General features: G+C 41.7%; 1 protein-coding gene across 1 annotated transcript in view; it reads left to right on the forward strand.

Moving 5' to 3' along the window:
• The window catches only part of DTL (denticleless E3 ubiquitin protein ligase homolog), a 38,660-nt gene extending 29,841 nt beyond the window's left edge, over positions 1–8,819 (forward strand). The window contains exons 14-15 of the mRNA XM_029229232.1: positions 5,057–5,889; positions 8,097–8,819. Coding sequence (XP_029085065.1) covers positions 5,057–5,889; positions 8,097–8,195 — 932 coding nt within the window. The 3' untranslated portion in view covers positions 8,196–8,819. The remainder of the gene's footprint in view (positions 1–5,056; positions 5,890–8,096) is intronic.
• Positions 8,820–25,373: the final 16,554 nt, after the last annotated feature.

Raw genomic sequence — 25,373 nt, forward strand, 5'->3', positions numbered from 1 at the left:
AATGTTCTAAGCAGACAAAACAGCAAATGCCAAAGCCCTGAAGCAGGAGCAGGCCTGGCATATTTTGTGTTCCTCAAAGAGGCTAATGTAGCTGTAGTCCCTGTGGCTAAAGCGGGCAAAAGAGAAGAGGGGAATAGTAGTGGAAAATAAGGTTCTTGTATGATTTTGGCTTTTATTCTGACAGACAGAAAGCTGTTGGAGGGTTTTGAATAGAGAAGTGTATGATCTGACTTTTCTTAACTTGATCATTCTAACTTCTGTGTTGAAAACTAATTGTAAGGGGATCAGGGTAAAAGCTGCAAGCTAATTTAAAAACTCATTGAAATAACGCAGGAAGCAATGATGGTGACTTAGACCAAAGAGGTAGCAAATGGTAGGACAAAAAGTCTTCAAAATGTGGATATATTTACATGATGGAGCCAACAGAATGTGCTGTGGGACGTAAGGGAGAGTTATCAAGGATAACTTCAGAATTTATGGCTTGAGAAGCTAGAAGGGTGGAGTTGCCGTTAACCTATATAGGAATCACTGCAGGAGAAACAGGTTTGGGGGAGGGAACAGCTGGGTATGTTGTTTGATATTGTTAGACATCTAAGTGGGGATGTCAGAGAGGCAGTTAGATGTTTAATTCTGCAATTTAGGGCTGGAGTTGTAAATTTGGGATTCATCATCATATTGGTAAAAGGTAGCTATAGATGGAAAAGAGAATAGGTCTGGGGTCTGAGCCTTGGAACATCCTAATATTTAGAAATTGGAGAGGTGAAGGAGCAGGTACAACCTGAGAAGTAAGAGAAAAACCAGGAGAGTATTGTGTAAACTAAGAGAGGTCAGATGTTTTTGGCATGCAATGTACGATGAAGGCTAAAAACTGACCTTTAGATTTGGCAGTGCAGGCAACCTTAGTGAGAGCAGTTTTTGGTGGTGTGTTGGTGGCCTCATTAGTGTTGTTCAGGAGGATGGGAGAAGAGAAGGCTCTTTCAAGGAGTCTTCCTAGAAAGGAAAGAAGAGAGATGAAGTGGTAGCTGAAGGAGGAAGCTGTGTTGAAGTTTGTTTTGATTTTGTTTTGTTGTTTTGTTTTGTTTTGTTTTGTTTTTTGTGGTACGCGGGCCTCTCACTGTTGTGGCCTCTTCCGTTGCGGAGCGCAGGCTCCGGACGCGCAGGCTCAGCAGCCGTGGCTCACGGGCCCAGCCGCTCTGTGGCATGTGGGATCTTCCCGGACCGAGGCACGAACCCATGTTCCCTGCATCGGCAGGCGGACTCTCAACCATTGCGCCACCAGGGAAGCCCCTTGTTTTGTTTTTAATGAGAATATAGCATTTTGTATGTGATTGAAAGGATCCTATAGTGAAGGAGAAAATCAATGCAGGGAAGTTTGCTGGACCAGTGTCCTCGAGTGAGGGGATGATATCTAATATACATGCTGAAGTGTAGTCCTTTGTCAGGGGTGTGGATAGTTCATCCATAGTAACCAGAAGGCAGAAATATAGGCACAGTGAAGGTAGGTGGATAAATGGGATGGTCAGAACTTGCGGAAGTTTCCAACTGTTCTGACAGCTTCTATTTTCTTAGATAGGAATGAGGATCATCAACTGAGAATAAGGATGAGGGGTGGAAGTGATAGAGATTTGAGGAGAGAAAAGAAAGTCTGGAATAGTCATATAGAGAATAGAAGAGTAAATGGACCAGGGAAATATGATGTTGGGCATAAGAGTCAACCTAAGGCTAGCACTCACTCATTGAAAGTGAGCAGTCAGCATGGTTGTGCGTCTGCTGCACAGGTACAGGTACACTGTAGGTGGAAAGTTGGTTTTAACCAGTCATATGGTTTGTTTGTTTGTTTTTTAATTTTTTTCAGTAATTTAATGTTTTATTTATTTTTGGCTGCATTGGGTCTTTGTTGCTGCGCGCGGGCTTTCTCTAGCTGCGGTGAGCAGGGGCTACTCTTCGTTGCGGTGCGTGGGCTTCTCATTGCGGTGGCTTCTCTTGTTACGGAGCACGAGCTCTAGGCTCACGGGCTCTAGGCACCCAGGCTTCAGTAGTTGGGGCATGCAGGCTTAGTAGTTGGGGCGCATGGGCTTAGTTGCTCCGTGGCATCTTCCCGGACCAGGGCTCGAACCTGTGTACCCTGCCTTGGCAGGTGGATTCTTAACCACTGTGCCACCAGGGAAGTCCCTCTGCTGCCTTGTCTTTATATGTATTTTTTGCTCCCTAATTTTGAAAAACAAAAATGAATTATATGAGGAAAAAGCCATCAGCATCGCCACCACTCATACAAAATTTCAGTTAACATTTAGAGTTATTTTTTGAGATTTTACTCCCTTATCCATAGAGATTTTCTTGTTAACAGTCATAGTTATACTACAGATATATTTGGATTTCTTGAGGATTTTTTTCACTGAACATGATATTCTAAGCACTTTCCGTGTTATCTTTTTAGCAAAACATTTTGAATCATCCCCTGGGTAAATGTTCCAGTTTACCTAGCTATTCTTTCTTTTGTAGTTGGACATCTTATTTCCAATGTTCTGTGGGAAAAAATTTTTTTCTGAATTTAGGGTCCCCATCTCCCATTAAAATAGATTCCCAGAGGTGGAATTTCTGTGTTAATGGCTATAAACATTATAACATTTTTGATGAAAATTATGTTTCTTTTAACTAGGTGTTTTTGTTTTTTTAAGATTTTTTTGACATGGACCATTTTTAAAGTCTTTATTGAATTTGTCACAGTTTTGCTTCTGTTTTATGTTTTTTGGTTTTTTGGCCACAAGGCATGTGGGATCTTAGCTCCCCGAACAGGGATCGAACCTGTACCCCCCGCGATGGAAAGCGAAATCTTAATCACTAGACCACCAGGGAAGTCCCTAACTAGGTGTTTTTAGTGTGTCATTAATTATTCTTAGTTTTGGAGGTCAAGTCACAAAAAAGTTACATACGTTGACCAAATTTGTACCATACTAATAACATTTAGCCATTATTGAATATTAATACAGTTGTTCTAAGGACCTACTTGGATTATCTCGTTTAATTCCCCAAACAACCGAAACTGAAACTCAAGGAACTTAGGCTTGCCTAAGATCACACAGCTGTGAAGTTGTAGTAGAATCAGAGTTCAGACCCTTGCAGTCTGATTCTAAAGCTCATGCTTGGAAACACCTTGCAGTACTGCCTCCTTTAACCCAGCACAGCAAAGCGAAGTTCAAACTAAGCCTGGACCAGGAGCTAGACCTAGATTTCTCTGTCTCTGGGTGATGCTAGAGTTAACTCTGAAGAGCACTACAGAGCAACAACCTGACGCAAGGGCCAAAGGCTGGTGCACTGGCCATTCGGCCCTGTAAGCCAACCTGCAGCAATGGATTGGCTGCTGCTAATCACACTGCCATTTTGAAAATTATGTCCCTATGCTTTCCCAAGCCTCTAATTGCCACCCCAACCCTTCACTGCTGTCCTGGACTGCCTGCCTTCTCTTCTGGCCCTTTTAACCTAGTAACTAGAAGGCTTTAAATCCCAAGGCGCGGCCCCTTTTACCTTGTCCTACTTTTCGCAGTCAGCACCTGCTCTGTTGTTTACTATTCTTTCACTGTTTCAGCCAGAGATTTCATAGCACCGTCAGGGCGAATGGTTCTCTGCCTTGTCTGTGCATCATAGCCACTTGTGGAACTTTTTAAAAGTTTGTCTCCAGAAATTGTTCAGTAGGCCTGGGGTAGGGGCCAAGTACCTGTATTATTATAAAGCTCCACATTAAGTCCGCTATGCAGCCAGATTGAGAACCTCTGGTCAAGTATTACTAAGTGACAAAAATGGTTATCTTAAAGAGAAGGAAACCTTACCTGTTCTATCTCAAGTGCTTGCTGTAGTCTTTTTTTTTTATAACTTTCTTTTTAATTTATTTTTGGCTGTGTTGTGTCTCTGTTGCTGCGCCCGGGCTTTCTGTAGTTGCAGCGAGTGGGGGCTGTTCTTCTTTGCAGAGCACTGGCTCTAGGCGCAAGGGCTTCAGTAGTTGTGGCATGCGGGCTCAGTAGTTGTGGCTCGCAGGCACTAGAGCTCAGGCTCAGTAGTTGTGGTGTAAGGGCTTAGTTGCTCCACAGAATGTGGGATCTCCCCGAACCAGGGCTCGAACCCGTGTCCCCTGCATTGGCAGGCGGATTCTTAACCACTGCGCCACCAGGAAAGTCCCAGTTTATAAGAATTTGCCTGAAGTATTTGTCATTGCCTGTAAACAAGGGACAGGACACATAGAGAAGAGTTCTATCCACTATTTGATTTGCTTTACAGAGAGCGTGCATTGAGTTTCTGAAATGTTCTTTGACATTCTTTGGCTTGTGGAAAATCATAAATTGTAAATTAAGGTGGAAAGCCACATGAGGCCTGATAACAAGTAATTGATGGAATTACTTCTTATGGAGATTAAAAACTATCTCCATTTAATAGATATGGAAACCAAGGCAGAGGTGAACGGTTGTACCAAGTCACATAGTGATTGTGCCAGATTGTAGACCTGTATGCTCCTTAGTGTGCGGTGCCTCTCTGCCCTGTGCTCAGAAGTATACACAGGAATGCTAATGGCAACTTTACTTATGAAAACAAAATATCATTAACAACCCTAATGTCTTACTGTTACCTTAGGATACTTTGTAGCTGTTAAAAGTGATATAAATCTGTATTAATGTGGGAAATGTTCATGATATGTTATGAAGCAGGTTACTAAGTATTTGGTACATCATGGTCCCATTTTGGTGTAGAAAAAGATGTATTATATCACATGCACAAGTATAGAAAAAAGATTAAAAGTGGTTCACTTGGATGCTGTTAAGTTTTTCTGTAATTTCTAGATTTTTACAAGTATGTATTTTACAGCAGGGTGTTTGGGGGGCTGGCAGTTAGGAAAAGGGAAGGAAAATGCTAAAAGGGTCCAGTAAGAATCAAATGACTTATGTGATCTGCTCACTGGGAAATCAACCCCTGGATGATTAAGTTAGCTATAATTTTCCTTGATGAGAACTTGGGGGTATTCTATGGCTTTCACTTCTGATTTTTGTGACCCTCTTTTCTTTTTCAGTAACAGTGACAAGTAGCCAGAGTACTCCTGCCAAAGCCCCCAGAGTAAAGAGCAGTCCATGCATTTCCTCCCCGTCATCAGCAGCTTGTGCTCCAAGCTGTGCTGGAGACCTCCCTCTTCCTTCAAATACTGCCACATTCTCTCTTAAAACCCCTCCTGCCAAGACCCGATCTCCCATCAGCAGAAGAGGCTCCGTGTCCTCTGTCTCTCCCAAGCCACCCTCATCTTTCAAGATGTCCATTAGGAACTGGATGACCCGGACACCTTCCTTATCACCACCCATGACTCCACCTGCTTCTGAGACCAAGATCATGTCTCCAAGAAAAGCCCTTATACCTGTGAGCCTGAAATCATCCCAAGCAGTGACTTGCTCTGAGTCTAGAAATAGAGTAAAGAGGAGGCTAGACTCAAGTTGTCTGGAGAATGTGAAACAAAAGTGTGTAAAGAGCTGCAACTGTGTGACTGAGCTTGATGACCCAGTTGAAAAGCTTCATTTGGATCTGTGCTGCCTTGCTGGTAACCAGGAAGACCTTGGTAAGGACTCTCTAGGTCCTACCAAACCAAGCAAGATTGAAGGGACTAGTATGAGTGTCACAGAGCCTCCTTCTCCTGCCAGTCCTTATGCTTCAGAAGGCTGTGGAACGCTACCTCTTCCTTTGGGATCTTGTGGAGAAGGCTCTGAAGTGGTAGGCAAAGAGAATAGCTCCCCAGAGAATAAAAACTGGTTATTGGCCATGGCAGCCAAACGGAAGGCTGAGAATTCGTCTCCACGAAGTCCATCATCCCAGACCCCCAACCCTAGGAGGCAGAGTGGAAAGACTTCTCCAGGCCCGGTAAGTTGGCAGTGGTAGAAGATGCATTTCCCAACTTGGCCAGGGCAGGCACAGATCTCTTCTCAAAAGTCAGAATGCTTTTTTTTTTTTTTTTTTTAAAGTAAATCTATTTATTCCTAGGATTGCCAGATTTAGCACATAAAAATGCAGGACAAATATTTGTGGGACATATTTATACTAAAAGTTTTTCATACTAAAAGTTATTTGTTGCTTGAAATTCAAATGTAGCTGGGTATGTCCTGTATTTTATCTGGCAATCCTATTTACTTCCATTAAAATCCCATCTGTCGGGCTTCCCTGGTGGCGCAGTGGTTGAGAGTCTGCCTGCCTATGCAGGGGACACGGGTTCGTGCCCCAGTCCGGGAGGATCCCACATGCCGCGGAGCAACTAGGCCTGTGAGCCATGGCCGCTGAGCCTGCGCGTCCGGAGCCTGTGCTCCGCAACAGGAGAAACCACAACAGTGAAAGAGACCCGCGTACCACACAAAAAAAAATCCCATCTGTCAAGGTCCATACCCCTCAGCCCCATTGCCTGATTCATCAAAGACTTCTTCATCCTCCAGGATGTCAATTCAAAAATATCTTCCCTTTCCTTTGTTTGACATTATTCCCTCCCCTACCCCCCAGCCCCTGCAGCCTCTTTTTATAGATTCTCTCCCCTTTTTATAGACAAAGCTGTAATTCATGGACAAGTTGCCAACATCCATAAATAGATTTTCAATATGTAATTACAGCTTATAATTATTTAAAGCAAAATTAAGATACTTACAAAGCAATTTAAGTGAAGAATCCTTCTAGATTTTTATGATTTTTCCCCAGTCTTTTACGATCATCTTGCTCACACTGGTATTTTTGGCAACTCACCTGTATCTGCCTTTTTTTAAACATTCAGTTTAACTTTACTTATCTTTTTATTTAACTTAGATAATTTCAAAAACAGATATTGCTGGCAGAAATAGCTTTGTGAACCTTGAAAACCAAGTGACTCATGGTGGAGGCAGAAGTAGCTGTGAGCATTGGGTGAGCTATGGGTTCCACTCAAAGGGAATAGAAAGCTTCTGCTACTCAGTTTGCAAGTTAAGGATGGAGGTGGGTTAAGGAAGTTTCTCCTGTAGTTCATAGTAGCTCTTTCTCTGTGTTACGGAGAAGGTGGAAGAACGATTGAAACCCAATTTAGGGTCATGATCAGTAACATCTGCCCATTTAAAGGGCAGAAGCTAGATAACCTTAGGCCAGTTCTAGTTTAATAAGTGTTCATATCCCCCTCCTACTGTCATGAAGCCTATCCCATAATTTTAGGAAAGATAAAGTAGAAGTTTTTGGGGTTTTTTTTGGCTTAAACAACAGACATTTATTTCTCACAGTTCTGGAAGCTGGGAAGTCCAAGATCAAGGTGCTATTCTCATCCTGGTGAGGGTCCATTTCTTGGCTTGCAGATGAGTTGTCTTATTGCTATATCATCATATGGTGGAGGTAGAAATATTTTAAAGATTACTTCAAACACAAATTCCAAGACCTGCTACAGAATATTAAAAAAAAAAAAAACTATAAGTAGTCTTTCCTTTTTTCTCTCAAAATTATCCCTGTAGTTGATCTTTGCCCCTAGCTAAAATTCCTATTATTACAGGAATTTTATTTCAGGGAGCTAGTCCGAGCTATGTGTTAGCAGAAAAGCAATTTCAATAAAAAATTGTTTTCATGAATGTGTACACCTTAAAGGCTTTAAAAAATAGTGTGCCGGTCCAAGATATTTCTGGCTTTATAATTTCAATCTTTGAAGCTTACGTTTCTTTAAAATAATTTTTTTCTTTATGTACATGTTGATAATGTAGACTTCAGAAAAGGGTAGTATCTGCCATTTGAATACCTATCTCGTTTGTAAATTTGGGAGGGTGATTTACTCACGTATTTCAAAGAGGATGGTAATTGTAACCTCTTTGGTTCCTATTACGAGGCTTAACTGGCAATATTTTCTGTTCACATGAAAAATCTGTTTCCTCCTTCCTTGCATGCTGCCTTAAATTTTTCTGTATTTAGTACAAATCAACCAAAAGAGACATTGCCATCAAAGTATTTGAGACTGAAATCTGACTAAATAAGCAAATTTCTAGGCATCCTAACTTAAAATACCCTTAGTGATAACTTGCTGAGGTAACAGCTGAACTTTGTCTTAGAAAATCTTTAGAATCTAAACTTTCTTCTTCTAGGTCACCATTACTCCCAGCTCCATGCGGAAAATCTGTACATATTTCCATAGAAAGTCCCAAGATGGCTACTGTAGTCCAGAACAGTCAACAGAATTATAGATTCTCATCTGAGTGAGTTAACTGAACTTTGACCCATTAAAACAAGATAAAAAATTCAACAGAGTGACTCTGTAACTCTGGTTTTAAGAAAGCTACCGTTTTTTCCTTTTTAGAGAAAATCCTTTCAACTCCGAAATTTACCTAGCCTGGTTCTACTGCCATGGTGTACCGTGCAGCTTCCTCGGAATGAATGCTGTGTTTAAATTTCATAAAGTAAGTTTGTCACTGTGTAACATTTTGAATGAGTAGTCTTTACTTTTTAAATTATGCATCCTCCCTACAATAATGACATCCCATGTCATAGAGGCAAAAAAACAAGTGTTGTCTCTCGTTACTCTGAAACTTTCTGGGCACAGTGGAAAGTATCTGCAGGCCACAGCAGGAGGCCTGTCTGTGAAGGTCAGCTGCTGAAGAGGACCCTGGGTCTCTGCTGCTTCCAACAAATACAGTTTCATATAAAATATATATAATCTTTTCACTACATTTTTGTGGGTTTTTTTAAGTATGTAGTAAAATGTGATGTTTAGATAAGCAAATTTATATTGATTCAGTGTTAAAATACAATCTCAAGTTAAAATCATCTTTATTTTAAAAGCAGTGATAAATATCAGCTCGTTGGAGAAACTTGGAGAACACTAGAAATGTTTGTCTTTTTCCCCCCCGTATATATCTCCCACATGAGATCTAAGGTTCTCATATTTTTACCAAGCAATCTACTGTTTCCAACCCAACATCACGTTCTAGAAGAGGTTATAGTTTTTGCCATTTACTGGAGGAAGATGTTTATAGAATCAGTAGACACTGAAGCTGGAGTTTGAATTCAGTCTTCAGTTCTCTAGGGGCTGCTACTTTTTTAAAAAATAAGTCATCAGATTTTAAGAAAAAGTAATGATTTTTTATTGATATTTTTATAAAAGTAGGTAGTTCTTAACTGAAAATCCAGAACCTAAAGAGTAAATCTTGACTTTAACTTGATTTTTTAGATTCTCTTTATATACGAAAAAGCAATGATCTTCTAGTAGAGCCCTGAGCCAAACATCATAGAATTTTCTCTAGGTATTTAATAGAGAGAGTGTACAGACTGACTCTCAGTTAATAGTGTGCAAAATATCTTGAGTATCCCTTACCTTAACAGTTACGTATCAATCAGCTTCAAATGAACCATTGTTTTATATTTTAGCCCTTTGTAACCTCATAGAAACAAGCTCCGTGTACTTCTATGTACTATGTCCTTGGAAGGGAGTCCCCTTCCAGTCATGAAACTTGATTCATTTTATCCACATCCCTGAGGACTGTGTAGACTTTATTCATACTTTTGTCGTCATTTTAAAATCTATTCTTAATGATAACTCTTTAATTCCTTTGATTGTTATAAACGAAGGTGTAACAACAAGAACTGCATGGGTCAGTTAAGCATGGGTTCTCCTGGTTTTATCCAAGGAGAAAGGTAAATAAAGGAAAGCCACAGAAATGCTATTTTCGAAACAAAGTATGCCGTAGCATTAACTGAATATTTAAGAACTCTACTTATATTTGATGTTTGATTTTTGTGTGTTTGTGGGAAGGTGTTATTTATGACCAATACCTGCCAATAATGCAATCTATCTTTCTTGATTTGAAAGCCAGTGGGGAAAAGGATCCATAAAAAAGAGAACTAAAGTAGGTGGTTTTCTTCTTTGTATCCCTGCTCATCTGACAGTTTCTGCTGAGTAAAATTGGGGATAAATGTGGCTGTCAGAAACTGTGCTGAGAGTCTACTGAGTGTAACATTCCCACTTGGAAAACTAGTACTTCAAATGGGTGCCAAAGGTCAAATGTAATGAGATAATAATTATCCCTGCTTGTGTCAGTGTCAGACTTTGAGCTGCTCCTGAATAATAAAGCCTTTTACCTTATCTGATGTTCTTTTCTGAGCTTTTGCATTAACCTAGAAGCAGTCTGTCTACACAAAAGAACTATAGCAGTAATCAAGAATCCCTTCTACTTGCTCATTGAATAAAATTTGTTTATTCCCAAGGACATGATCTAGTTCAGGCTGAAAGGTTTTCATAAAATACGTCTTGCTTGATCAGACCTTGAGTGTTTAAGGTGGCTTGGATTACTTGATAAAGGAGGGTGGGGTGGTGTAATTCTTTTTAGAAACAAGTATTTCCAGCCCAAGGTTTTCTATTTGAATACACTCCAAGCACTTTTGCTACAAAGCTGTATTAGAGTTTCCGTTTAGCTGTTTCAACACAGGCCCTTAATTTACTTTTGCAAGGGTTGACTAATTAGTCCTTTAAAATGTCTCTTAATCTAGGCTGCACTTCCAGTTGGTGATAAATCAGAATCATGTGTAGCTTACCCCGTTGGGGTGGCAGAAGGCAGGTTCAGCCCACCATCCCTATCCCCAGCCTTAATAACTTAAAACTTTTAAGATTTTTGGGACACCCTGTGTAGGAGGCATTTTTTAAAACCTCAACTGTGCATTATGCATGTCTAGACATTACTTTTTTCTTTTTAAGTGTGTGTGGGTGTGTGTGTGAGTTGCTTTAACCCTCACGTTGAAATTAGCCAGTGGCAATGATCTTGTATAGGTCACAGCGTTTAACATATGCTTTTTGAGAGCCTGTTGTAGCCGACACACTGCTGCTCTTAGGTCTGTTCTTCTGCTTTTCCTAGTCCCAAAAGGGACAGGACTTCCTCTCACACTGATCTTAAAGCAAAGGACAAGCAGTCTCACAGAGAGAATCCATTCCACACCTAGGTGGTGTGGGCAACATTTTACAGATGCGCATCAGAAGAGAAACTGGGTGAGGATGTCGTACTAGAGAACCTGAGTTCTTGTCCTCCTTGTGACAGTTCAGCACAGGTGTCTGCTTTGTAATTATATACAGGGCTGAATGCTGGCCCCGTTGAGCATCACACCGCTTCCCACACAGGTCTCCATAGGAGATCCTTTGCCTGCCCTCGGTTCGGATCATGCCACATCACGGATTAACCGGTTACGCATCAGATTCCTAGGAATTGTGGAAAAACCTGCATTGTGCATGTGCTCTTTAGAGATTGTTTGCATGTTATAAGCAAGCCAAACAACATTTTGTTGGATGTGAAGTGAGTCAAATACTTCATTAGATCCAATGCCAGGAATACAAACCCAGCTTGCTATAAGGGACCCACTTTGTCATCTAAAGGGGTAGAAAAACCTGTTTTATTTCTGAGCTACGTTTGAGCACATGCTAAAAAGTGTAAGGGTTGTTATAGAATTATGAAAAGTCAAGTCAGCCTTTAAAAAAAACGTTAGGCAGCTTGTTTGTATCAGTATGCCTACAGCAAGTATGTACAACACAAATGAGAGGTGTTACAGTATTAAAGCATAGGCTTATTCCATCCCTGAAGCTCATCCCTCCCACTTCCCTGCTAAGCCAGGAAAGAGGACTTCAAGGATATATAACCAGGTTCTTAATTTTGAATTTCAAAGGTTTAATATTCCATTTATACCCCATTTCTCTTTAATTTCCTTAACTTGCCACTTGCCCTTTCCCGTTTTGACATTCTAAATAATTCAAGCTATTTTGTAGAATATGAATAGCACATTTCAAATGCCTTTGATTGGAAGACATTCAATTCAGCCAACACATCCATCACCTGGAAGATGTTCAATTCAGCCAACACTTATTTATTCACTCCTGCCAAGCCCTGTGTGAAGCACCTGGTCTGCAGAGTTCCTCCCTTCATTTTCAGTAGTCAAAGGAGTCACTTTATCTGTGGCGCTTCAATAGGCTAAAGTCAGCATTTGAGGGAAACAGGCAAAGATCAGATTTTCAGGTCCTTTGAATGAAGTTGTGAGCAGCTACGATGTAGCAAGTGCTGGCTAGATGCAGACTCTTCCCTCCAGGAACTTCATTCAACTGCCACTTAAAGCACCCTTAACTTTTCAAAGTAAGATGCTTTCCTCATGCATGTTTCATATATTCTTTACAACACTGTAAATAACAGTTAAAAACATCTCTAGACTGCATAGCTTTGAATTCCAGCCCTAGCTGTATGACCTTTGGCAAGTTCCTTAACCTCTCTGTGAATCAGTTTCCATGAGATGTGTGGTTATTACATGTACAGTTCTTAGGACAGTGCCTAATAGCACGTAATAGCTTACATTTATTGAACGATTACTGTTACCTATTATTCTCATAAGGTAGGGAGGGCAGGGGTTGTTAACCATATTTGATAAATGGACATAAAGGTTTAAGTAACTTCAGTTCTTCTGACATTCCTGTTCTACTACAAATGTGATCCTCAGTTAGGGGAACTAAATCAGAATCACGTGGGAAGCTCCGCCTGGGCCTCCAGTCTTAGCACTTTTCAAAAGGAGCAAATGGGCCTCTGAGAAAAAAAATCTCTGTTTCCCCAGGTGTTTGAGATTCATGACTCTTTCTCACCAGGTGTACATGAAAATTACAGAGGTTATTTCATATATAGCCTCAACCACTGTTTAAAGAGGCTGTGGTTTGCAAATCTATATCCTGGACTCTCAAGTAAGCCAAAGACTTTGCTCACACAAAGCCCACCCTCCCATTTCCTGACCGCTGCCCCCAGCTGTGCTACATTGTTTAAGATGGGTTCACCTTTAGGGAGGAAGCTGCTGCTGGGGGACATTTAGAGCCAAATCTTGATCATTTGTTGGGCTATTGTGTTCCCTCGCCAGTGAGTAGGCAAATAAGAGGTAAAGCTCAAAACAGGCTATGCTGCTGTATTAGTAGCTCTGATTTTGTAAGAAACTTAGAGTCAAACATTTGGTTGAGGAGTACTGTGTAAGTCTCTAGATTCTTTTCCCTCACTTCAGTGAGATTCTTCCCTGAGCTCTTTTTCAATGCCAATAATACTTAGTGCCTTTATTTCATCAGTGCCAAAATACCAGCCATGAAGGTTTGACATTTTGGTGGACAAACCCAACATTGAGGTTTCAGTTGGCATCTGTGTTGCCACTGCTGCTGTTCAAGACCGTGATTTCCAATTACGAGAACTTATAGAATGTAGCATTCTCTTATTAGGAGTTGGCACCTTCCTCTCCGAACAGTCCTCCATGTTGGACCCCTTCATCAGTTAGTGCCAGAGTTATCAATTCAGGTGAAGATGTAAAGGGCTGATTTTTTTTTTCTTTCTGTTAACAGCCTTACTTTTAAATCCAGAGTTTAAAAGTAATTATACAAGTGGGCCCTTCCCTATTATATTACCAGATAACATATGTTATTGAAATAACAAACTATAAATAAACCATCTGGCCTTGCTATGCTGATACGAAGTTAGCACATACTGTCATACGTCACTCGATAATCATTCAGCACCAGTCTTTTCCTCTTTTTAATTTCTCTTCCACCTTTTCCCCATCACCTACAGTACACTCAAACACAATTTTCCAAGAATTATTTGAAAAGAAGCATAATAGGATTTATGAAGTGTAACTGAAATAATAGCGGTATAGGAACTGAAAAGTTAAAATCCAGTAGGCATTGTTGCCCCGGTAATGGGTCAATATTTGGTCCAACAGTTAGTGTCAAGTTGGAAATGCTACTTCCATAAAAGCCTTATTAGATTTTTCTAGCTTTATGTGGGAGTACGATTCCAAGTCCAAAACTCAATGTCTTCACAAAGAGGTTGACTAGCAGACAAGTCGAAATGAATATTAATAACCTTTGAGTGGGGAAGAGAAATGATAAACATTTCTCAGCTTCCTAGTTAGGTAATGAGGTATTGGCTTTTAAGTGTTGCAGCTATAATTAAGTATCTGGTTTTGGAAAACTACCTCCTAAAACTAAGAAATGTAAGCAACAAAAGTCTGGAATTATACATGGAATGCCTGTAGAGCCAGGAAAATTAGAATGTGGTTTTTTAATGATTAAGAATGGTTTCTATTCCAGCCAACTCTCCTGTACAATAAATTGCACAAAGAGAGGATGCTGTTTAGAGCAGCTTGTTAACTCGAGTTATCCTGTGGTGTCCTCATGCCTTCCTGTTTACTTTGACAGCATTTCTAATCCCATTCACTTTTTCATGGTATTTTGGCCAGCTGAACAGTAAATGAAGCCAGGGTTGTGAGTTGGATTCCCAAATGGCCTATTCACTTCACTTTGTTCTGTGGCCACAGGCAGCCTGTCACATGCCTCCCCTAGCAAGCCACCCCACAGAGGGGTGGCTAGAGCGCTTAGGCTCAGTATAAACAAACTCATAGTATGTACCCTCACTACACACATCCTGAAGGCATTCTGAATTCCTGTCTTTGCTCACTTCTCCCTATCTTATGACCAAGTTTATAAACCTCTTTTAATCAAACTTATAGATTCTTTCATGTAATACACACAATAACCCAATAAGTGACTATAATTGTTATCTACATTTTGACAGATCCACATTTAGACAGAAACTAAAGCATGAAAGTTCAGTAGCTTGCCCAAGGACACATAGCCAACAAGTGGCAGCTTGTAGATTGGTCTGACTCAAAAGCCCACAGTACTAATTCCCATACTATAATAAGTCACAGAAAGAAGCCTGTCCCTGGCCCTCTATTAATCAAATATATGCTTTTCGGGCTTCCCTGGTGGCGCAGTGGCTGAGAGTCCGCCTGCCGATGCAGGAGACACGGGTTCGTGCCCCGGTCCGGGAAGATCCCACATGCCGCGGAGCGGCTGGGCCCGTGAGCCATGGCCGCTGAGCCTGCGCGTCCGGAGCCTGTGCTCCGCAACGGGATAGGCCACAACAGTGAGAGGCCCACATACCGCAAAAAAAAAAAAAAATATATATATATATATGTAAATATATACATATATATATATGCTTTTCATTTTGTGCACGTTTGAAAGAGAACTCTCAAAATACTCCAAAGACATTTCCTACTTGAATAATAAAAAAATTACTCTTTGGGAGAGGAAACCATTCTTAACTACAGAAGGAAGGTGATATACAGGTCGAGAAGCTTGAACCAATACTGATAACGTTATAAGAACACAAGAAGACTGACAAACAGGATCAAAAGCTAGAAAAACAGGAACAAAGGCACAGAAGTTAAAATTCTTTAGGAAAGAAAAAGTGGAATAAAGCTTGCCCACCAATATAAGGGAGAGAATGAAGGATGAAGATGAGGATACACAGAGCCTATGACCCAATAATTCTACCCCTGTGCCCTAGGGGAACTCACATGCACTGGGCATGTGTACAGGGATGTTCATAGCAGCATTGTTTACACTGACCAAAGGCTGGAAACAACCCAAGTGTCCATCTACAGTAGAATGGATAAACTGGGATACTCATAATGGAAGACTATGAAAAAGAATGAACTAGCTACACATGACAATGTGAATGAATGTTAGAATGTTGAACAAAAGAAGCAAGAACAAAGGAATGCATACAGTATGATTCCTTTCAAATCAAGTGTTAAAAAACGGGATACTGAACTAGTATTTGAGGGATACATATATGGATGGTAAGAGGCAAAACAAAGATGATTATTACATTAGGTCAAGACAGTGGTTCCCTCTGGAGGGTTGTGCTTGGGAAATAATACATGGGGGGCTTCCTAGGTTATGGCAAGTCTCTGTCTCTTGCTCTTGGTGGTGACATGCTTATCTGCTCTGATTATACCTTGCATTTATGTTTTATGTACTTTTCTGTATATGTTTTATGATTCACAATGTTTAAAGGAATGAAGATGAGATCTCTAGAGAAGACAGGCAAGAGGTGGGGATGGAGAAATTCTAGATAGACTGGATAATAACAATAATAACAGTTATTCAAAGGGAATGAGTTACTAGGGGAGCCTGTGGGATCTTGATACTTTCTATGGAAAAAGGGAAATCCCCTGTTCCCTCAAAGCAGAAGGATGAACTAAATTGCTTCTACATATACTGTCAGGATTCAGTATATTCATTCAGTTTAAAAGAAAAGAACTGAGCCTTCAGCTAACAGTGCAATGGCTCAAACATGGGGTCGGGGTTTTCATAACTGGGATTAAGCCAAAAGTTAGCGGGGGGAGCTGACAGTGGGAGGGAATCCTGCAGCATTGCCAGCACTGCAGCCTTTAGCCACCTAAAAACTCCACGCTATATACATTTCTTCCTTTCTCCTTCTTTCCCACTCTTGTATTTTCTTTCTCTTCCCAAGGTGGGTCATCAAATCAAGACAGAAATGGGACATAGAAATCAGATTCTTATTTTAAAGGTGTAGAAACTGGCCTGGGGAAGTTAACCAGTTTGACCAACATCACAAAACTAGATAGTGTCAGAATCCATTCTGGTGTCCCACTTTCTTTGCATCCCAGTCCTACTCATCTATTAGCTATTCCTCCAAATAATGTACTATCCTGCCTTTGTTCAAGGCGTCTCCTCTGCCTGGAATAGTTTTTAACCCCTTATGTCTGCCTTTAAAGTCCTCATTTTTTAAGGTCTAGTTCAGACACCCCTCTCTTCCTATAGGAAGTATTCACAGATTTTCCTAATTAAACCTTCCTTCCATTCAACCCCATAGTGCCTTGTTTAAACACTAAATGGTGCTTATCACATTTGTCTTAGAATTATTGGGTTGGCCAAAAAGTTCGTTTGGGTTTTTCCATAAGATGTTACAGAAACACCCGAACGAACTTTTTTGGCCAACCCAGTATTCCTCTGTTTCCACCACTAGATTATCCCCTCCTAGTTGTCAAACTGGCCTTACTCATTTCTGCATACCCAGTGGTATGCTAGAGCTGGCTCATACTCATGAAAGCCAATTATTAGATATTCAAGAATTTTGTGAGCTGGTTGTTAAAATGTTGGTAGCCTGAAATCAGTCTGGTGAGAGTATTTATACCATGGAATAGACAAAAGCTACAAATCAGGGCCTTTTTTTTCCCCAGAGAGCCAGCTTATCAGCACATCCGGGCCCATTTCCCACCGTCGCCATCAACCCCTGTGCTTGCTACAGTGCCCAGTAGAGCAGTTGCAAAAAGCATGAGGAAGGGAACCAGTGAAAGTGCAGACCGAAATGTAAAGAGAATTCAAAAAGCGTCTGCTCAGTAGCCCAGGGAAGAGAATTCTTTGAGAACTGGGTAGCTAACTGCTGCTCAGAAGTTTATGATAAGGCCAGCACATCTTTGTTCTCCAGAGCTATTTCAGTAGCATGATAGGGATGAAAGATGGCTGGGAATGAAAAAATAGGGGTGGTTAGGAAATAGGTAGTAAGGGTAGATTCAAGAAAAGAGAAAGCAGTCTTTCTCCTATTAAACAGCTATGTGCTAAACACCTACTATGTGTCGGGCATTGCACTAAACGATGACAGGACCTGTCCTCAAGCTACTCGCAGACTCCTCAGGCAGACAACAAGAGAACAAAACACAACGTGATAAGGTCTCTGATCAAGGCATGATGTGCGGACTGTGGGGCGCATCCAGCTGAGCCTGGGCATCCAAGGAAGGTTTTATACAGAAGTTGACTCTGAGCTGAGCCCTAGAGAAGAAAGAAAATTTCCAGATGGTAAGTGAAGGAAGGGCATTCCTCATAAAGGAAGTAGCACAATAGCACGAACAATGGTTTGAGGGTGTGAGAAAGAGTGCCCTTTGGAGGAACTGTAAGTATCGATGATTCCAGTTTCCCCCCAGGGCTGGAGCACGGGGAGCACATAAAGAACAGCAGGAGATGTAGCAGTGGAGGTAAGCAGGGGTCGGGGCATAAAAGCCCCCACTGTGCCACTATATGGAGTTTGGACTTTATCTGGAAGGCACTAGACAGCCACTGAATGACTAGGCAGGAGATAAACACGATCTGGTTTTTATTTTAGAAAGATGATTCTGGTAGCAGTGTGGGAAGTAGATTGGTAAGGAACCAGGCTTCAGGCAGTCGACCCTGTTAGGAGGTGATTGCAGTAATCCCAGCACTAAAGGCAATGGACCTGAAGGAAGCAATGGCAGTGCAGACTAGAGGATAGTGTCAATTTAAGAGATGCTCCTGAAATGGCAAACTAGTGTTTTTTTTAGGTGAGTAAACGAGAGAAGAATCGAATCCAAGGATCTGACACTGGCAACTGGGTAGATGGTGGTATCATCTGGGGAGAAAGGGATACAGTAGAAATGACAGGATTACGGGAGGAAATTATTTTCCCTGTAAACCCCTGATGGGAGAGTAGAGATGCCCTATAGGTAGTTATATGTATAGAACTGGAGCTCCGGAGAGCAGTCTGAGGTGGAAAGAATTTTAGGAGTATTAGGTGTGAAAAGAATAGTTAAAGTGGAGCTTAAAGAGGAGATGGGCCAGGGAGAATGTGTAGTGCAGTGGTTCTCAAACTTGAGTGGACACTCCACCAGTTTTTAATTCAGGAGGGAGGTCAGAGGTGGGACCTGAAAAGCTGCATCTCTAACAAATGCTCAGGCCATGTTGATGGTGCTGGTCTGGGAACCACACTTTGAGGACCATTAGTGTGGAGAGAAGCCAGCATTTCAGAGTGATTAGAGAAAGAAGAGCTGACAGGAGTGACTAAGAAGGAACCGTTTTAGGAAGAGATGGCCCAGGACAGAGTTTCAAGGAGTAAATTTGAACAGTGTTGGGCAAGACGAAGAACAAATAATGCCAATTGCATTTGACAATTTAGAAGGTAATACTGGAGCCAGGTGGTCGTGTCAGGGAGGAGAGGGGAGATGGCAAACGCAGTTTCCACTTCCAAGGGGTTTGGCTGAGAAGAGAAGTGAGAAGGGATGGATACTGGGGGCAGGGGGAGGGTCATGGTCAGGACGAGACCTGTGGTTGGGAAAGACTACATGTGTGGGCTAGGAGAAAGGAGGCAGGAAAGAAGTGTTTACAGGCAGGAGTGGGGATAACAGGAAGGAAGGGGATCCAGAACACAGGGAACTTCGCCTTAAGGAGGAGGAAGAAGCCCTACCTGTGAGGCCAGAGGAGCCTTCAGGATGCAGGGAAAGGCCAGAAGAATCAAGGGGGGGAGTTTTGAAGCCTAGATGTGCTGGAGTAGGTTTGTAATATTTGTAAGCCAACGGGAAGGGGCCTGCCCAGAGGCGAGGACCTATGCTATGGCTCAGGGTCCCGGAAATGGAGGCTTGGGAGGGATGGCATCAGAAACAAAGACAGGCAAGGATATAATTTAGGAAGTGCCCAAAGATGCAGCTGCAGTCACCACAGTCCCATGTATAAACTTGAAAAAAAAATAGTTTAATCCAAAAAAATCAAAAACACTAATTCGAAAAGATACATGCATCCCAATGTTTGCAGCAGCATTATTTACAATAGCCAAGATATGGAAGCAAGCTAAGCACCCGTCAACAGATGAATGGATAAAGAAGATGTGATATATATATATATATATATATCACATATAAAGTGGAATATATATATGATATGTATATAATGGAATATTACTCAGCCATAAAAAAGAATGAAAATTTGCAGCAACATGGATGGATTTGGAGGGTATTATGCTAAGAGAAATAAGTCAGAGAAAGACAAATACTGTATGATATCACTTATATGTGGAATCTAAAACATAAACTGGTGAATATAACAAAAAAGAAATAGACTCATAGAGAGCAAACTAGTGGTTACCAGTGGGAAGAGAGAAGCGGGTGGGGCAGGAGAGGCATAGAGAATTAAGAGGTATAAACTACTATATATAAAATAAATTAGCTCAAAGATATATTGGATAACTCAGGACAATAGCCAATATTTTATACTAACTGTAAACAGTATAACTTTCAAAATTGTGATTCACTATGTTGTAAACCTGAAACTTATATAATATTGTACATCGACTATACCTCAATTTTTTTAAAGTTTAAAAAAATAAAATAGATTTTCCAACAATCATTGGATGTTGGTTAGATAAATTAAGATATGAGTGTTAGGAAACATGTTATTGTAATGATAGAAAAAAGATAGGAAATAATATATTACCAAATAATAGGTATAATATCTAATTTTGTTCTTACAGGTATAAACAAATTTGAATATAAAGGTACTGTAGTAGTAGTCAGCACTGGAGAGTGGACTCACAAGTGATTGATTTATTTTCTAGATTTTTCTACAAGCATATGTTAGTTTTGTAATTTTTTTTTAAGTTATTTTACAAAATACTTTTTAGTTGAATCTAGGGAGGAAAAGAGTTACTTGTTTCTCAGAAGCAAAAGGGAAGGAAGAAATAATGAGCAAAAATACAGAGAAGCTTTGTATTTTTCCCCCCAAGGGTAAATAATTCCACAACAAACATCTTTTTTTGTTTGTTTTAATAAATTTATTTATTCATTTATTTATATTTACTTTTTGGCTGCATTGGGTCTTCGTTGCTGTGGGGTTTCTCTAGTTGTGGCAAGCAGGGGCTACTCTTTGTTGTGGTGTGCGGGCTTTTCATTGCAGTGGCTTCCCTTGCTGCAGAGCACAGGCTCTAGGCGCACGGGCTTCAGTAGTTGTGGCACACGGGCTCAGTAGTTGTGGCTCATGGGCTTAGTTGCTCCACGGCATGTGGGATCTTCCCGGACCAGGGCTCGAGCTAGTATCCCCTGCATTGGCAGGCAGATTCTTAACCACTGCACCACCAGGGAAGTCCCATTTCCACAACAGACATGTTTGCATGTGTGTAAAAACATAGAACATAGAATCTTATATATAGAATACATATACACATTTCCACTACTTCTTCATAAATGATTCCTAGAGGTGGGATTACTATGACAAAGGGTCTGAAAAACATTAAGGCCCTTACCTTAAAAGTGCCAACTCATTTTTGGGAAAGTTGTACTTTGAATGAGAAATTTCTGATACAGATATAAGGGAAACTGAGGAAATTCACTCAAAAAGAAAGTGTCAGGGACTTCCCTGGTGGCGCAGTGGTTAAGAATCTGCCTCCCAATGCAGGGAATGTGGGTTCGATCCCTGTTCAGGGAACTAGATCCCACATGCGTGCCATAACTAAGAGTTCGCATGCCACAACTAAGGAGCACACGTGCTGCAACTAAGGAGCCAGCGAGCCACAGCTAAGAAGCCCGCTGGCCGCAACTAAGGAGCACATGTGCCGCAACTACGGAGCCCACGAGCTGCAACTAAGGAGCACACGTTCCACAGCTAAAGGAGCCAGCGAGCCGCAACTAAGGAACCCGCCAACCACAACTAAGACCCAACACAATCAAAAATAAATAAAATTAAAATTTAAAAATTTTTTAAAAAGGAAAGTTTCAGGGTCATCTGCAGAGGATGAAGAAACAAATGGGTGTGGGGAAGAGAAAGAAAGGAACTAATATGTGCCTGTTTGTGCCCCAGTCTGTGCTAGGCGCTTCAATAAGTACAACCCTACTAAGGGGATTGTTATTATTCCTATTTTACAGATAAAGAAACTAAACCTCTTTGAGTTTAAACCATTCTCCCACGGAAGCTAGTGAGTAGTGGAGGAGAGTTTTAAGTCCTGGCCTCCAAAGCCAGATCACATGGAAATGGCTTTAAATAACCACTATGAGAATTGCAGTATCTTCTCCCTTCCCTAGAGAATGGAGACTAGGACACTGTGGCCCAGCTAAAAGTTGGAGGGATCTGGGGTTATGGTATATGGAGTCCTGAGGGAAGCTCACGTGGGCACTGATTCAGTCAGACACGAGGCAGAAGAGAATGGAAGAATACCCCAAGATTCTAGATGCTCACCAGGACTCCTGAAGCAATGCCTTTGGTCTCTGGTCTCAACTGACCAAAAATGATAGAATCAGAATTGAAATATACATACCTCCAATTAAGAGTGAACAAGGGATGATTTAAAAGATTGTTGAACTACAGGAGGAGCTCTGATGAAAGTCAACAGACTTTTCCCAGAGTTTATGATCATCTTATGTTGTGACATAGCATAATGCCTCACTGAGATTCTAATCTTAACTCTACCCCTTAGTAACTCTGTGACCTTATGCAATTTACTTAATCTCTCTGAGCCTCAGTTTCCTCATCAAAAACATGAGAAAAGTAATAACAGTAATTCTTTCATTGTCATTGGAGAATTCAATGAGTTAGTAAGTATAAAGTCCTCAGACAAGTGCCAGGCAAGTGCTAAGTTTTAACTTTTTACAGTTGCCCTGAGGGGCCAAAATTCCTACCTTGAAGAGCAAATAGTAGGGAAGAGAGTCAGGCACACATGGTCTTTTTTTTTTATTGAAGTATAGTTGATTTACAATGTTGTGTTAATTTCTGCTGTACAGCAAAGTGATTCAGTTATATATATGTATATGTATATATTCTTTTTCATATTCTTTTCCATTATGGTTTATTACAGGATACTGAATATAGTTCTCTGTGTTATACAGTTGGACATTGTTGTTTATCCATTCTATATATAATTAGTTTGCATTTGCTAATCCCAAGCTCCCTATCCATCCTTCCCCCACCGCCCTCCCCCTTGGCAACTTCAAGTCTGTTCTCCATATCTGTCAGTCTGTTTCTGTTTCGTAGATAAATTCATTTGAAGACACACATGGTCTCAGTGGAATGGTTTGTGAGAGCTCAAACACCACAGAAAGCTTGTAAATTTCCAGCATAGCTCAGCAATCTGGGAGCAGAGGCAAAGAAATCTGAGTTAGGGATTACCTGAGATGGGGAGTCAACAAGGAAGGACCCAGCGAAGAATAAAGAATGCGGGATCCGTGAGCAGCCTGGAGGTCCAGGCTGGATGTGGAGGAAGCAAGAGTTTCTGGGAAGGGTGAGCAGGTGAGGAATGAAATACCTTGACAGGTAGAAAGAGTTAAGTAGGTTGTGGTCAGAGTAAGGTTATGAGAATTTGAGATGCCATGGGCCATTTTGATGCCGTACCCAGGTTGCGTTCATCACAGTGAGTGACAGGTTGGGAGAATTTAGGGTCAAATTTGTAGTTTTTCAAAATGATGGTGAAGCCAGGGTATTAGAAGGATCAAAAAACAGGTGCCCGGGATGAAGTGGCCAGGAAAGCTGAGAGGCTGGTGTTAAGCCACTGAGGAGGATAAGAGAGTGCTGGAGATCAGGAGACAATCAAATGGACAGGGCAGCCTGTAAGATAGGATGGTCTGCCCACAAGGGGTTGGGGAGCCATGACCTGGAGAAATACCAGCAGCTCAGAGAATGCCAGCCTGTTCTCCTGACCCCGAGACCCAGGGGCGGGAGAGAAGCTGCCTGCTCCGGAGAGGGCCAGAGAACAGGGCAGGCCATGTTTCCATTAGGATAAGAAGATGGAAAGCATATGTGTTGGAAAGATGGCGGAGGTGAGGAAGTGCCTTCACCAGCTAACTGGTACTCTATAGCCTAGGGGCAAGGAGACACTTCAAAGGCCTAGGAACAGTTAAGTGAAGCTCCATCTTGTAATAGGATTACTGCCTGACAGGAAGAGAGACTGGGAGGCCAAGAGATGTCCCCACACAGCCCTGCCTGGGCCCACCACGCCAGGACAGGACCCTGCCAGAGGGAAGAGCTGACCTATTTCTGTACATTCAGGCTGCTGAGTAATGGCTCCAGAGGCAGTGCCAGCATCTCATAGGGCACAAGGGGAAAGTGAGAAGTAGGGCTTGGCACCTTATTTTGGGAGCTGTCGTCAAAGGCACAGCCCTCTGGTTTGTGTGTCTGACACTCCTCTACAGTTCTCACTTGGAGCCTAGATGACCAGCCCTGCTCAGAGGGAGAGGTGCCGAGAGAGAAAGGCCCTGTAAGAAAAGAAAAGCTCTATGGTTTCCCCAAAGACAGGGAATTTTGAGTACTTACTTCCTGAAGGAGATCAACAGTCAATCCAGTTGGTCAATACAACGAGGCTAGTGCCTCAGCCTAAGGCCCTCAGGAGTGAACCCTGTTTTCTCTCCCTGCTCACACGTTCTTTAAAATGACTGCAAAATGACCATGACCTGCGGGATACTTACAGATACTCTGTTCTAAACCTTAGGGGTCAAGGTGTGTAGTTTGAGTTAGAGTGTATTTGAGCTAGTTTCCAAAGGTGGGGATGCCAGCTACACTCTCGCAGCCAGTCCTCTGTGTGTCCCCAGTAATGCATATGTGTGACTCTGCTGGTTGGGACTAGGGCTCAGTCTAATGTGGAAACAGTCACATAAACACAAAGGTCAAATCTCTGACCCCATGTCATCTTGAGCTAACTGGCCCTGCGAGCCTCTGGGACAAGCCTTTGGATTAGTTGCTGCTGAATGCATAGCTCCAAAGACTCTGCCCTGGGGACACTCGTGGTTCTATTATAGTAGGTCTTTAGTTACCTTAAACCCCCAAACTCCCTTAGATCCATTCAGGGACTCCAAGTCTGGACTCTAGGTGAATCCCCTATCTTGACTTCCTATATACTTCCTCCTTTTCTTAAAAAGTAAACTCTGTTAATTCTCTGGGATTTCTTCTTAGGAATTCAAGTTCTCTCTTCTCATATTAAATAGCCCTATGAAATAAAGGAATTGGGATCCAGCAGGGTTGAGTGGTTTGCACTGAATCATAGCTCTACAGCACAGCAGTGGTTAGAGCTCAGCAGGGTCCCTGCCTCTTTCAGTTGGCCCGCCCTGCACCTGCTTACCTCTGGTTTGTGCCAGTCTAAGAACCAAACTATGGATGGCTACAGGCGTGCACCCCTTCTGCAACACTGCCACCTGTCTCTCTGGGACAGTCTTGGACATCACTACATCAGGTAGAGATTATCATTACACTGGAAAACTTTCTGACACATACCTTTCTGTGATAACCCTACCTGGGTGGAATTCTACCCAGCTCAAATATTATTGTCCTGCAGTCATGGCTTCTGATGGTTTTTTTCCTGTCATTGATCTGTCAATGACCCACCTGTAGTCAGAATGACTGTCTCGTGCATAGAAATGCTCAGACCTTTGTTCTGAATTTCATTAGTTTTCTGTGGCTACAACCAGGACTTAATCATTTATCAGATTAAATGCTATAGTGTTGGGAGCATAAGTTTCTACACTTGTTCTCTGAAAAGCTCAAGGATTTCTTAACCACTTGGGGCTTATCCACATTTTGGGGAATCTGAAATCTAGGGACACGCACCCCAGAAAAATTCACAAGATACTTATACACAAAATGTTGCTTATAAGAGTGGAGGTGGGGCTGCAAGTTTACAGACCCTATGAAGCCCACTGATGGAACTCAGGGACTCTGCAGGTCTTGTGTTTAAGGATGCCTGGCTCAAGCTACTGTAGGGCAGTTCAGCTCCAGCCCAACACTAGTGGAAGAGGGT

Source organism: Monodon monoceros, unplaced genomic scaffold (genome assembly GCF_005190385.1).
Source record: "Monodon monoceros isolate NGI ecotype Baffin Bay Population unplaced genomic scaffold, NGI_Narwhal_1 Super_Scaffold_18, whole genome shotgun sequence".
Classification (NCBI taxonomy): domain Eukaryota; kingdom Metazoa; phylum Chordata; class Mammalia; order Artiodactyla; family Monodontidae; genus Monodon; species Monodon monoceros.